Source organism: Oscarella lobularis, chromosome 2 (assembly GCF_947507565.1).
Source record: "Oscarella lobularis chromosome 2, ooOscLobu1.1, whole genome shotgun sequence".
NCBI classification, from domain to species: Eukaryota; Metazoa; Porifera; class Homoscleromorpha; order Homosclerophorida; family Oscarellidae; genus Oscarella; species Oscarella lobularis.
The window spans coordinates 682,432-693,649 of NC_089176.1; the positions used below are offsets into that span (position 1 = coordinate 682,432).

The window sequence follows — 11,218 nt, forward strand, 5'->3', positions numbered from 1 at the left end:
GCTTCGTCTTCCCGGGAGTCTTCCCGCCGCAATGACGCTCCCTCGACGAGCCGTTCGCCGCTTACTGTCCACGCAGCTGCCAAACAAACTTGATTTTTCTAACACGGAAGCGGCGTACGCTCATCTAAGCCAACGCGACCTCGCGCGAGCGTTGTTCGTCTTGCAAATGTGCTCCGTCGATTCCATAGTCGACAACAGCCTCGAGGTGAAGCGCTACGCTTACGCCTAACTAAATACGAGAGTCTTTGTCTCGACAGTTGATGAAGCTTAGCGAGAAGATGCTGCCCGGGCCTTTGTTTCGCTGGATCATGGAAAACACGATTTACGGCCACTTCGTTCCGGGCGAGACGCACGAAGACGTAGCTCGCTCTTTCGAACGCTATCGCGACGCGGGAGTGAGATATTTTCCGGCGGCGTCTGTGGAAGACGAGCTGAATGAAGAAGAGGAGTACTCGGCAGATGTGTCCGTTTTATATATATATATATAATCTGCCAGTTGCGTAGTGTTACCGTGTTTTGTGTAGTGAGGCTGCGCTGGATGAAAATGCGGCAATGATTGCAGATTCTATTCAGCTGGCAGGTGAGAGAATGAAGAAGGAGGATTTTTTTTGTTTTAGGACTTCCTCTCTCTCTCTTAGACTTTCTTGGAGGTGAAAAAGACAAGCGAAATTCGAAAGTTGCAACGAAATTGTCAGCAATAATCAAACCTCGTCTCCTTGTAAGGAACGTACGAAATCCACGCATATAGTATTAATTTCTTTGTGGCAGACTCTCATCTCGTCCCGCCTTATAGAAAACGGTGGCATACCCTTGATGAAAGCCTCTGAAGTAACGAGCGCATGAGAGTACAGTATGAAAATAATTGATTTTTCTAATGATCAGCTGCATGCGAGAATGGAGGAAGCGGCTGACGAACGCAATTGTCTACCGCAGTACACCAAAGCCGTCAATCGTTTGGATTCCTTAATAAAAGTGCATCGTCATAAAAATCGCGCGCAAATGTTCATTTCTGATGCCGACAGGATGTGAATGAGAGGGGCATTTCGATTTTTATTGATGCGGAGCACAGCTACATGCAGCCAGCGATATGCAGCTTGGTGCTCTACATGCAGTCGAAGTACAACAGAAGAAATCGTCTGACCGTTTTCAACACGCAGCAAACCTATCTCAAGGTAGCACAAAATTATTTTCCAACGCGCCGCTTCCTGTATCCTTACTTCGTAGGACGGAGAGGATTCTCATCGGAGAAATTTAGAAATCGCTCGATTATCCCAATTCGATTATGCAACCAAAGTAGTTCGAGGCGCTTACATGGTGTTCGAACGCGCGCACGCCAAACGCCGGCGTCGTCCCGATCCCATTCACGATACGTACGAGAATACGACCGCCTCGTATCACCGCGTCGTCAACGACATGATGGAGAGAGCGGCCGCTGGAGAGGGAGCAGTCATGGCTGCTTCTCAGAATGAAAATACCGTCAATTTTGTAGCCAACAGGTATCTCAAATCCCTCCCTTAGAGAACCTAGTTTATTATTTTTATTTGTAGGATGGAAAGCCTTGCTATTGCTAAAGATTCTGGCCAAGTGACGTTCGGTCAGCAATTAGGAATGGCTGATCACATAACTTTTCCTTTAGGTGAGAAAGTCTAGCTCTATTCCCTTTATTGAATTATGAGTGTAGGTCGAGAAGGTTATCTTGTTTATAAGTATTCGCCATACGGCAGTATTGCTAGCACGCTGGCGTACCTGTGCAGGAGGGCGCAGGAAAATCGCACCGTATTAAAAGGGCTTCGTCAGGAGAACAAACTTCTCGCGGCAGAATGGAAGCGACGCTACGAAAACCCGTGACGGGATTTATAAACTTGCTACGTGTGTACTGATCGCTGCTGATTCATTGGAAGGTCAGTCTTTTGGAACAAATTTTTGTATTCATTAGCAATTGGCACGAAAACTAGTACGTCGAAGCGACTGTTTGCTTGTATTCGAAAAGTGGCGTTCTGGTCAAAATTTTTCTGTACCTTTATTATGTAAAAGAAAAGGAAGGTAAACTAAAAGGGTGTGTACAGTTATCTATTGAAAATGAGCTCTAATAGTGCCCAGGATCCCGGCCTGTTCGCAAGCTTTTAGAAGTTTCGTCAACGTTGCCTCCTCTCCGTAATCCATCATCCACGACTCGATCAATTGATGTCCTTCGCTATAAGGTGAGTTGGTGGGCGGCAAAAGGGCGAGGGTCCTTAGGCGAAGCTGTGCTTGAAGTATGCTGATTTTTGTCTTGTCAAGTTTGAGACAAATTTGATGAACGAGATCGGTTGTAATTTCACTCCACGAATGTCCTGGCAACGGCTTATCTTGTCCTTCTTTGACCTTCTTTCTACTATAACAGCAAAACGAATTATGTATTTGGCATAATTCCGTAGACTCCTTACATAATTTCAGCCATTTGATCAATGGTTAGTGGCCGTCCATTCTCTGCTGCTGAACTACTCGCGCTTTTAACGGGCGGGTCGTTTTGGCTGCCAGCATAACCAATTTGAACGTTCCTAACAATCAATTGATAAAATTGATAAAATTGATTGATCTAACAGTAAATCTTTATTTACATGGATCCTGGCCCTTCATTGTGAAGCTCAAGGCCATGTACAACTTGCCCAACTCCACTATGTACAATATGCTTCAAAAGACTCACGGAATCAATAATGGAATTACCCGCAGTATTTTTCATTGTGCTTCACATCCCTTGATGTTTGCAAAATCTTCCTGCAAAACGCAACAACGACATCCCTTTAGTTTATACACCGACTCTCTCTAGGACTGACTGTTTGCTAGAACTTGTTGCCGTGGCACCGTTTCCGGTCGCTGAAACGCTACCCTCGTGCACGCCTAATGTCATTGATTTATTAGCAAGAACACTCACATCATCATCATCATCATCGTCCCTGAAAGATTTCCTATTGATTATTAATATCATTAACACCCAACATACGTTTGAAAGTGTAAATAGCCTAGATTATTTTTATTTTCCGTATCTGTGCAGAGTCGCAACTCAATGTCAAATTCGTCGTATTCAATCTCGTCGTCTAGGGACCAATCTTCACCAGTTTGACCAATATTTCGAATGCGTTCAACTGCAACGGGCTTATGATTGTGGTTTCTGAGCGCAGGTGCGACATTCCGAAGGGCAGTAGCATTTTTCTTGTCTTGGAATGTTTCGCCGTGGGTCCCGAGCCTTTTCAGTCGCTTAGCTCCCTTCCAAGAAACACATCCATCGCATCCGATAACTGTAACGTTGTATTTCGTTTTAGATTCAGTCATTCTTGCTGACAGCACAGTGGAGAATTATCCGGGAGCCTCGCATCGAACACGAGAAAGAATTGTCCACTTCTCCGCTTGATACGACATCGCTATGTCTGTAATTGTAACGAGGTGACTTATGAGAGTTAGAGTTGCTCCATCCTTCAAAAGATTCTTTTCAGGAGTCGCAGCCGCGTTTTTTCAAAGAAATCGCATCGTTTGATAGCCGAAGCGGAAAGGTACTCACTCTGTACGCTACTACAAGTAGTAGTCGTTTCGATTTCGTAGCTGTACTGTACAGCTACGAAATCGAAACGACAATATTCGATCTGGCACCCCCGCCTGCCCCGCCCCCAGTACACACTTGTTTTAGGTGATCATAATTTTACATAAGCAACTAAGCTAAGCACTAAAATTAAGCACACGTTCCTCGAGAGCCTTATCTGGCTGACGGCCGCAATATTTTGTCCACAACCTCCCCAAAAGCTCTAAAAAGATTTGGGAATTATAAAATCTCTGAGGGCATAGCAATCAACTTTGATGTAATCTGATCGCCGGGAGTGTAGAAAGAATTACTGAGAAGATTTCCATAGGCAGTGTGAAGAGTTTTAAACATCTGAAGCAGACAAAAAATTAGCCACAGGCAGCTCCTAATAATTATTATAGACACATACATTTTTCATTTCGCTGTCCTTGCCATAGCTATTCGTATTTTCGACAACGGCGACGAATTTCACCTTCGTATTCGTCATATATCCGTATCTACACCAAAATATAAAAACTGTTGTAGTAAAGTCCGGATATTAATTAAGGAATTATTTAATTAATTAGACACCCCATTTTTTCAAAGTATCGTACGAACATTTTATATTCTTCGGTGGGATAGAGTTGGCCAAGATAAAGTTCTCGCAAATCGGATCCGCCTCGAGCCGGCGATTGAGCGGCAACTTAAAAGAAATTCTCCGCTGCATCGATTCTGTACGTAAAAGCGTTCTGTACCCTTCTCTTCGATGACGTCGAGTGACGTGTGTACGAGATATTGAAATTTGAGCTCTTCGTCGGGCCCCGAGCATTTCACGTAGAGCGGATAGTTCTGAGAAAGTGTTAACGTGCCGGCGGAGAAGCCAGGACGACTCGCGCTTACCTCCTTCGCGATAACAGCCAAGCAAACGGCAGACATCTCTAGTGCATCCGGGATTTGCTTACGTCAACCCTGGGGGCGGGAGCAGGGCACTTGTATTGATTCGGTTAGATCATAATCTCGCGCCTGTATGCTATACCGATTCAAAGTTTAGTAGCGATCACGTAGACAGCTCCCAGCGTAATAAAAACGACAGTTAGACTACCATACGTTTGTCAAGAACCTGAAAATTAAATTTGCCGCCGAAAGATAGCGTATCAAAGGGAGGGGTTACTATTTTTGCATGTGTCTCTTGGCCCGGTGGTCGGAGAAGTCCAGTCAATGTAAGAGATAAGAGATATGGTTGCGACTGAGAGCACTGATAACCAGAGAAGATAAGGATACTCTCTCCCAATCCCTCGCACGTTTACGCACCAGATGCATGCATGCAACGATTCGTAGGATAGATTAAAAGTTTTGCTACGAAGCGACAAAGAGCAGATGATGTTGTACAGAAAGGCGCGGAACGGTTCTTTGAACCGCTTTGTATACGTAAGAATTAGGGGTTTCTCTACAAGATTAGTCACGCGCCGCCGCCTATTCACTACAACCCAATGCATACTTGCATAGCAGACGTCCATCTGCTCAAACCTAATCAGAACGAAACGCAGACAAAACTGTTTGTCAACACGAGCATTTCACTTCATTGTACATCAACTAACGTAGTTGATCTCGTCGGTGTTCTACTGATTGCTTGATTCCCCATTGTGACGTCATCCCTTGGACACGACGGTGGGCAACTGGACATCCATGAAGTCGTAGAACGACACGCTTCCCGAGTCAATCATCGCCCATTTGACAGGAATGCCGTCGGCAATTCTACTAAGCGAGTTGATCTCGCCTAAAGTCGGCGGCGCTTCAGCGCAACTAAAGGTAAAGGGAGTCATATGCATGCAGGGGGGGACTCGGGCCCGAGACTATTGTAACCTTGCAACTGCAACGTAATAGTTCGGTCGACCGCGATCGGTTTTCTTGAAACGAGGCCGAAATTTATAGACCTCGAACGAGAGACAAAACCTTTTCCTGCTCCCCCCCACAAAATAGAGACAAGGTGCAGCCATTCGCACATTATTATCACTCACCCCGAAGGCGCGGCGGAAGCGGCGAACGGCGACGGCGGCGTTTTGAATATGCTCAGTTTCTTGAGAATGGCCTCTGCGCAAGGTGCGACCCCAGACCCAACAAAAAAATTAGTATCATCATCGCGGTATGCGCCCAGGAGGCAGACTCATTTTATATACGTATACACGTACGTGCGTCTATACTTAGTTACGTACCTGTCGTGACTGCGTCGGAGCGGCACACGAGTGGCTTCCGCACGGGCAATAGGGCGCTAAGCGCCAAGACGCTCGCGCACACGACGTCGCGCGCCAGACTGGCGCACGCGACGTCTACGGCGAGAGCGACGATCGGATTGGGATTGGATTGCGTCGCCGTCGCCGTCGGGCCATTTCGATTTTGCGTCGTCGGCCTGGCGGCGGCGGCGCGCTTCCTATCGGATTCGTCGTCGCGGACCGCCCCGCCGCGTTTGCGCGCCAACGTTGCCTCCGGGCCAATCAGCGACGCCGTTCTAAAATTAGATATTCGACCGTCGCCCTGCTCTACCCCCTACGCGTTTTGACCTCTTGGAACTTCGGAAAACCATGAGTCCGGATCTGACTAGCATTGCATAGGCCTATCGCGGTGCCAAAGGGAGAGGGGACGAAAAACGAAACAACATCCGCATTAGACCCCGCCCCGCCCACCCTGACTGTGTTGTGAACTATATCTGGTGCGGAATGGATGACATGCCGAACACGCGCCCCGCTTACTAACTTGATATTCGTGTAAGGTGAGACTGTTATGCGTCAGCACGTGAAAGGCCTAAACAAGAGATTTTGTCTCCCGGAGCGTCGGCGTGTGTTGCAACTGACCTGTTGTATTGTCATTGGAAGGCCGTCCAAGCGGAGTTCGAGGTGACCCTGTGGAGAGAAAAAACCCGGAAGTAGTCGATTTAGGAGCAGATGGGGTGGACGGAGTTCTTCCTCGAAGAATTCCGTCGCTTAGTGTTTTGCTGCGAGATGAACGTGGCAAACAGGTGCGTCCGATTGGTTGAATAAACAAATAAGGAAGCAGCAGACGCGGCATATCAAAGGGCGTGGGGAACATGCCAAACGAGGAACAGACACAACGCTTTACACATACCGTTTCCAAAAGGAATAGGGCTTCTTCGGGAAACACGAGCAATTGACCACAAGCCGAATGACCCATCCATTTCCAGCACTGACCCTTAGAGAATTGGAGTACAGCGGTTACGATCCCGGCTAATCACGTGATTTTCAGTTTACCTTTGCCACGTGGATTTCCGCGTGGTCGCGCTTCGGTTTCCACTCTCCGATCGACAGCGTCTTTCTAGAGCCGAAATGAGTCTTCGCATAGCGTCTATATGGTAATCGACGGATTATTGGGAGGTTTCTACTCGTTGCACGTGTGTTCTTCGGCGAATAGGACTCGATTCGATTCGTGAAACGCGTCCAATTTGTCGCGCTGCCGATCCGAGCCGTCCCAAGCAAAATCCTTCATTCCTCCGCGCGTTGGCATCACGACCGGTCGTCGCTGAGCCGCTATTTCCGCAGGGCTGGAAAAGTAAGCGGTGGGAGCCCCACAGAGGAAACAGATGCATTCGGCTACCTCGGAACGTGCGCTAGGAGGCGCAGGGCCTCCTTTTCACGCTCCGTTTTACTTCCATCGTCGCTCTCGGCCATCACACCATAGGAGAAAGGATCCGCACAAACGTCCCACGACAATCCCGTATATGCGAGCGTATCGGATCGATAATCGTTTATTGAATTAGAGAAAAGAGTACACAATAAGCAGGAGATCAACAACCACTTATTACACGCGCATAAAGCCAAGAAAAGGGACCTCCTAATACCATCGTACTGTACGCTCTAAATATAACACATCCTCCCAGCGGATATCAACTCAAATCTTATAATCTAACGAACTAAACCCGGAGAAACCTATACAAAGTTCTCTCTATCAGATAACTCTAAAACAAAGCAAGCCTAGCACTGTCCGTGGTGGCGGTGGCCATAAACGTAGGGCACGGGCCGACAAGGCCACGTCGTTTGCTTTCCGGCGCTGCCGTAATAATAAGCCGCAGCGGCGAGCGTTTGCAAATACGAGAGATCGTTCGCCTTTCGTTCGATCCCAATCGACGTGTAGCGCGTCGCGCCGACGGCGTCTCGCGTGTCAATCAAGTTCTCGACCGTAAATAGACGCGTTCGTCGTTCGGTGACGGAAATATCCGAATGAGCCGAACTCGTTACGGATAGCGGACTGGGAGGCGTGCACGGCGGCGTGACGATCGATTCCAAGTGGAAACGTCGTCCCGTCGCGTGTGCTGCGAGGGTGGGGGGCGTGTTCATTTCCTGCGACGTTGACGTCGCCGCGGGGGAGGCGGGAACCACAACGGCGGCGGCGGCGGCGGTTGCCTTTTTCTTGTTACGCTTTCGTCGACGACGGAAGTTCCCGTTTTCGAACATGTCCTCGCAGTGATCGGCGAGACGCCAGTAGTTTCCCTTGCCCGGATCGCCTTTCTGTCGTGCGACTTTGACGAAGCACTCGTTGAGGGAGAGATTGTGACGAATGGAGTTCTGCCAGCCCTGCTTGTTGTCGCGATAGTAGGGAAAATTGTCCATGACGTACTGATAGATTCCGCTCAGCGTGCTCTTCTTCTCCGGCGACTGTCGAATTGCCATTGCAATGAGCGCGATGTAGGAGTAGGGTGGTTTCTGCAGCGGCTGCGTCGTCCCTGTCGTCTCGCTTCCGCTCGTGATCGGGTGAACGGCACGCGCTTGGGCGTCCAAGCGAACGAGCGTCTCGTTCGTCGTTTCGGTGACGGAGAGAAATTTCGACATCCTTCGCAGTGACTCGCCGGGGTAACAATGTTGACGGGACGACCGTGTCCGCCCCGTTTTGCTGTTTGGAAACCCGCGGCCCACCCAAGCCGCAGTCCCGTGCCCATGTGTTTATTGTTTACATACTTCGCCACCCAGGACGGCCACCCAACGGGCAGTGCCGGCACGTGCCGTGACGACTCGTCGACCAATCGTCGCGCGCCTTCGCTAAAGTGCTTATGCATCGAGTGACCATAATCGCATAAGTGCGACGATAAGTCGATACCGGTCGTCTAACGAAGTGGGAGGCTTTTGCACACCTAACCTGTAAACACAGGATGTGCGGTCCGACCGCGAGCAAGTTCCACATCGTCTATTGCGATTTCCGTTCGACTCGAAATCGCGTTACGGTCGCCGAGTCGACCCGTGCACCGTCGCGAACCGACGACGTCAAACCACGCGCCCACTCTTTGCACGAGCGCAAGTAGCGTGTTTGCGTCACGAGTAAAGTCGATTTATGTAAACAGATACAAATCCTGCACGAGCGTAAGCAAAAAATCGAGTGGGCGGAGATCGGAACAAACTCGCAAAAAATCGATGCATCGATGCATGCATAGCGCGACGGAACGAACGTCGTACGCGTCACGCTGACTGGTTCCATCCAGCTCGTTTGGGCGGGCTTAGACTAAAAATTGCCGTCATCGCCGTTTTTTTGTTTTCGTGGTTCGCCTACGTAGGAGTTGCGAGTGCGTCGTTCAAGCGATGCTCCCACGCTCTCGTTCGCGCCACTTCCCCTATGCGGATTCGTATTATGGGCACGGTTTGCCCTGTGCAAGACCTTCGACCCGGAGGCGACGACATTTTCTCTTTTTGCGGTTTTTAGAGCGAAACTTGTGACGCTGAGCTATAAAACGAGTGGGCGGCGGTGCTGTTTTAGACGCATTCGGGGAAAAAAAACGATGTCAGAAGCACGACAAGTAAAGTGGTAGTGAGTCATGCTCTTGGCGTCCGCGAGCAAAAATAGAGAGGCCAGACGAAAGCGCAGCTGACGGATTGGAAAGGAAGTGGGAGCGATCGCGCTCGATTAGGATTCGCGTACACACACGCCTATAATAATATTCCGCGTAGAACGCCGCATGGGGGAAGAGCAACAATCCGCCCTTTTACAGCATTCAAAACAAGTTGCGTGGGCGTGGCTAGAATTGCAAAGAGAACGCAATGCAGACGCGATGTGCAGACGGTTCATTTATTCATCACCCCCCTGTTACTAAATCGAAGTCTAGGAGCTAAAATGTAAACTAGAGGCGACGGAGGGAGTCCGCGCGAGCGAGAATTAGAGCGATAATTCCATTTACTAATCGATAAACTTTTCATCTAAAAGGAGCTTCAAATCATAGGCGCGCAGATTCTCGCCGCAAAGAGCTCGCCGATTATCGTGAAAAAGAGAGCCATTATGAAGAGAACGTAGCTCGTGCCCACGTTTGCCGTCGACGTCAGCAGGTAGGCGGCACCGCCTATTTCCTCAAACCCGAAACCGGTCGGAAATATCAACGCGGCGAGGCAAAAGGAAACCACTGAATGAGAAAATAGAATGAGTTGAGTACCCCGGATAACCCAAGAAACCTTACTGCCGAAAAAGGCGATTTTCTGCGCGTTTTCGAGCGATTGCGATCGTCGCGCGAACGAGGCGAAAAGAAAACCGAGTGCCGCGGTCAATGCGCCGATTCCCATGATCAGAAAGACGAGCGTGATTTTCCACTGGTAGGGAACTTCGACCCAGCCGCACTGTTCGTTAGAATCGCTTGAGTCCGGTATTTGGCGACACGAAACAGTCAGGCCGTAACGATTCATGCCTAAGAGGAAGAGACGAGAGACGAGTTTCGGGGTCGAATCGCTCTTGCACGACAATAACTTGCCTCCGCTACCGTCGAGAGGTTTGAACGTTATCCACCACGGGCTAACAACCGCTGATATTGCAAAAGCGTCCGCTAGGACGAAGAAAACGGCTCCAATCGCAACGAACTTGTCCGTCATTTGCGTTTAGTTAGCGCGCGCTCTAAAGGTTCGAATGAACGCAATCAGCAGTCCTCGCCGTTTGAATCACCGTTATGTAAGCAACTTTAATATCTCAGTACCTACGTACACTCGTCCAACACATGCGTACCAGTTCTATTTACTACTAAAGTCCTCAGTTAGGAAGTGTTCTGTCCACTGAGTGTAGAAAGGGCAGAAAGTTGAAACGCGGTACAAAAAAAATGTTCTAGTTTACGTTACAGTCAGACCTGACAAACAAGATCATTTTCTAGTCATTTTCTACATTTGTCTTTGCTAACCTCTAGGCGTTTTCTCACCCAAAGGCTAGTTGCAAGACAAAGTTAACAGTCTCACTCTAACTTAGTTACACCAAAATCCGGCCAAGAGGTTTGGAATGGTCGAAGGGAAAAATCGTCTGTCCGGTCATGGGGTTGGAACGGTTAGAAGATCGTTCTAAATGGTTAGAATTTAGAACGAGTTTACTTTACCTCTTACAAGCAACGTACATGAAAGTGTAAAAAATTCTCTTCAGGTCCTTTCAACGGCATGCAGGCAGGCTTGCATGTCGTACGTGCTTTGCAGCAAAGTTTTAGGAGCTAAACGTTCTTGTATTTACACCAAAATCTACACGTAATGGGATTTGCTTACATGTACTTCTATAAATTAAACAGGCTCAGACTGAGACAAAAAAAAAACAAGGCGTAAGAAAGAGAGATAGAAAAGAGTCGTCCGCACTCGCGTAATACAAATTCGCATTGTGACGTCACAAAGCAAAACATCGCGCATGCGTTCAGTATGGACGAATCATATCCCAGCACATTTTATCCGGGTA

General features: G+C 48.6%; 6 protein-coding genes and 2 long non-coding RNA genes across 10 annotated transcripts; 2 read left to right on the forward strand and 6 right to left on the reverse strand.

The window, feature by feature from the left end:
* Positions 1-2: 2 nt before the first annotated feature.
* On the forward strand, positions 3-2,401 carry LOC136183369 (hydroxyproline dehydrogenase-like). 2 transcript variants are annotated; one of them, XR_010669152.1, is made up of 12 exons: positions 3-205; positions 258-463; positions 525-580; positions 639-718; positions 769-828; positions 883-972; positions 1,023-1,172; positions 1,225-1,496; positions 1,548-1,636; positions 1,682-1,901; positions 1,956-2,043; positions 2,094-2,401. XR_010669152.1 is itself a non-coding variant. In XM_065969975.1 (10 exons), the coding sequence occupies exons 1-10, from the start codon at positions 32-34 to the stop codon at positions 1,846-1,848; spliced, it is 1,344 nt and encodes a 447-aa protein (XP_065826047.1). In that variant the 5' UTR covers positions 3-31; the 3' UTR covers positions 1,849-1,954. The 2 variants fall into 2 exon arrangements, 1 of the variants encoding a protein (XP_065826047.1); XM_065969975.1 differs by lacking the exons at positions 1,956-2,043; positions 2,094-2,401 and having other exon boundaries at positions 1,682-1,954.
* Positions 1,988-3,553, reverse strand: LOC136183374 (uncharacterized). Its single transcript, XM_065969980.1, has 6 exons — positions 2,984-3,553; positions 2,817-2,936; positions 2,707-2,757; positions 2,601-2,657; positions 2,427-2,540; positions 1,988-2,374 (listed from the first exon to the last, which is right to left on the reverse strand). The coding sequence occupies exons 1-6, from the start codon at positions 3,310-3,312 to the stop codon at positions 2,071-2,073; spliced, it is 975 nt and encodes a 324-aa protein (XP_065826052.1). The 5' UTR covers positions 3,313-3,553; the 3' UTR covers positions 1,988-2,070.
* LOC136183380 (uncharacterized) lies at positions 3,266-6,225 on the forward strand. The gene is made up of 3 exons (XR_010669153.1): positions 3,266-3,423; positions 3,474-5,344; positions 5,516-6,225. It is a non-coding gene; the product is annotated as an uncharacterized lncRNA (long non-coding RNA).
* Positions 3,656-4,805, reverse strand: LOC136183378 (trafficking protein particle complex subunit 2-like protein). 2 transcript variants are annotated; one of them, XM_065969985.1, is made up of 6 exons: positions 4,572-4,805; positions 4,291-4,504; positions 4,154-4,238; positions 3,966-4,053; positions 3,828-3,907; positions 3,656-3,779 (listed from the first exon to the last, which is right to left on the reverse strand). In XM_065969985.1, the coding sequence occupies exons 2-6, from the start codon at positions 4,469-4,471 to the stop codon at positions 3,731-3,733; spliced, it is 483 nt and encodes a 160-aa protein (XP_065826057.1). In that variant the 5' UTR covers positions 4,472-4,504; positions 4,572-4,805; the 3' UTR covers positions 3,656-3,730. The 2 variants fall into 2 exon arrangements, with proteins under 2 accessions (XP_065826057.1, XP_065826058.1); XM_065969986.1 differs by having other exon boundaries at positions 4,291-4,384; positions 4,436-4,805.
* Positions 4,930-7,259, reverse strand: LOC136183372 (tRNA-splicing endonuclease subunit Sen54-like). Its single transcript, XM_065969978.1, has 11 exons — positions 7,142-7,259; positions 6,930-7,088; positions 6,799-6,862; positions 6,656-6,739; positions 6,385-6,432; positions 6,287-6,334; positions 6,094-6,146; positions 5,749-6,041; positions 5,554-5,626; positions 5,399-5,494; positions 4,930-5,338 (listed from the first exon to the last, which is right to left on the reverse strand). The coding sequence occupies exons 1-11, from the start codon at positions 7,213-7,215 to the stop codon at positions 5,185-5,187; spliced, it is 1,146 nt and encodes a 381-aa protein (XP_065826050.1). The 5' UTR covers positions 7,216-7,259; the 3' UTR covers positions 4,930-5,184.
* A 17-nt stretch (positions 7,260-7,276) lies between these two features.
* On the reverse strand, positions 7,277-9,286 carry LOC136183375 (forkhead box protein L1-like). The gene has a single exon (XM_065969982.1). It carries the CDS (start codon positions 8,371-8,373, stop codon positions 7,519-7,521), a length of 855 nt encoding a protein of 284 aa, XP_065826054.1. The 5' UTR covers positions 8,374-9,286; the 3' UTR covers positions 7,277-7,518.
* A 298-nt stretch (positions 9,287-9,584) lies between these two features.
* Positions 9,585-10,421, reverse strand: LOC136183377 (modulator of smoothened protein-like). The gene is made up of 3 exons (XM_065969984.1): positions 10,269-10,421; positions 9,981-10,205; positions 9,585-9,926 (listed from the first exon to the last, which is right to left on the reverse strand). The coding sequence occupies exons 1-3, from the start codon at positions 10,384-10,386 to the stop codon at positions 9,739-9,741; spliced, it is 531 nt and encodes a 176-aa protein (XP_065826056.1). The 5' UTR covers positions 10,387-10,421; the 3' UTR covers positions 9,585-9,738.
* A 37-nt stretch (positions 10,422-10,458) lies between these two features.
* On the reverse strand, positions 10,459-11,136 carry LOC136183381 (uncharacterized). The gene is made up of 4 exons (XR_010669154.1): positions 11,035-11,136; positions 10,893-10,982; positions 10,686-10,839; positions 10,459-10,634 (listed from the first exon to the last, which is right to left on the reverse strand). It is a non-coding gene; the product is annotated as an uncharacterized lncRNA (long non-coding RNA).
* Positions 11,137-11,218: the final 82 nt, after the last annotated feature.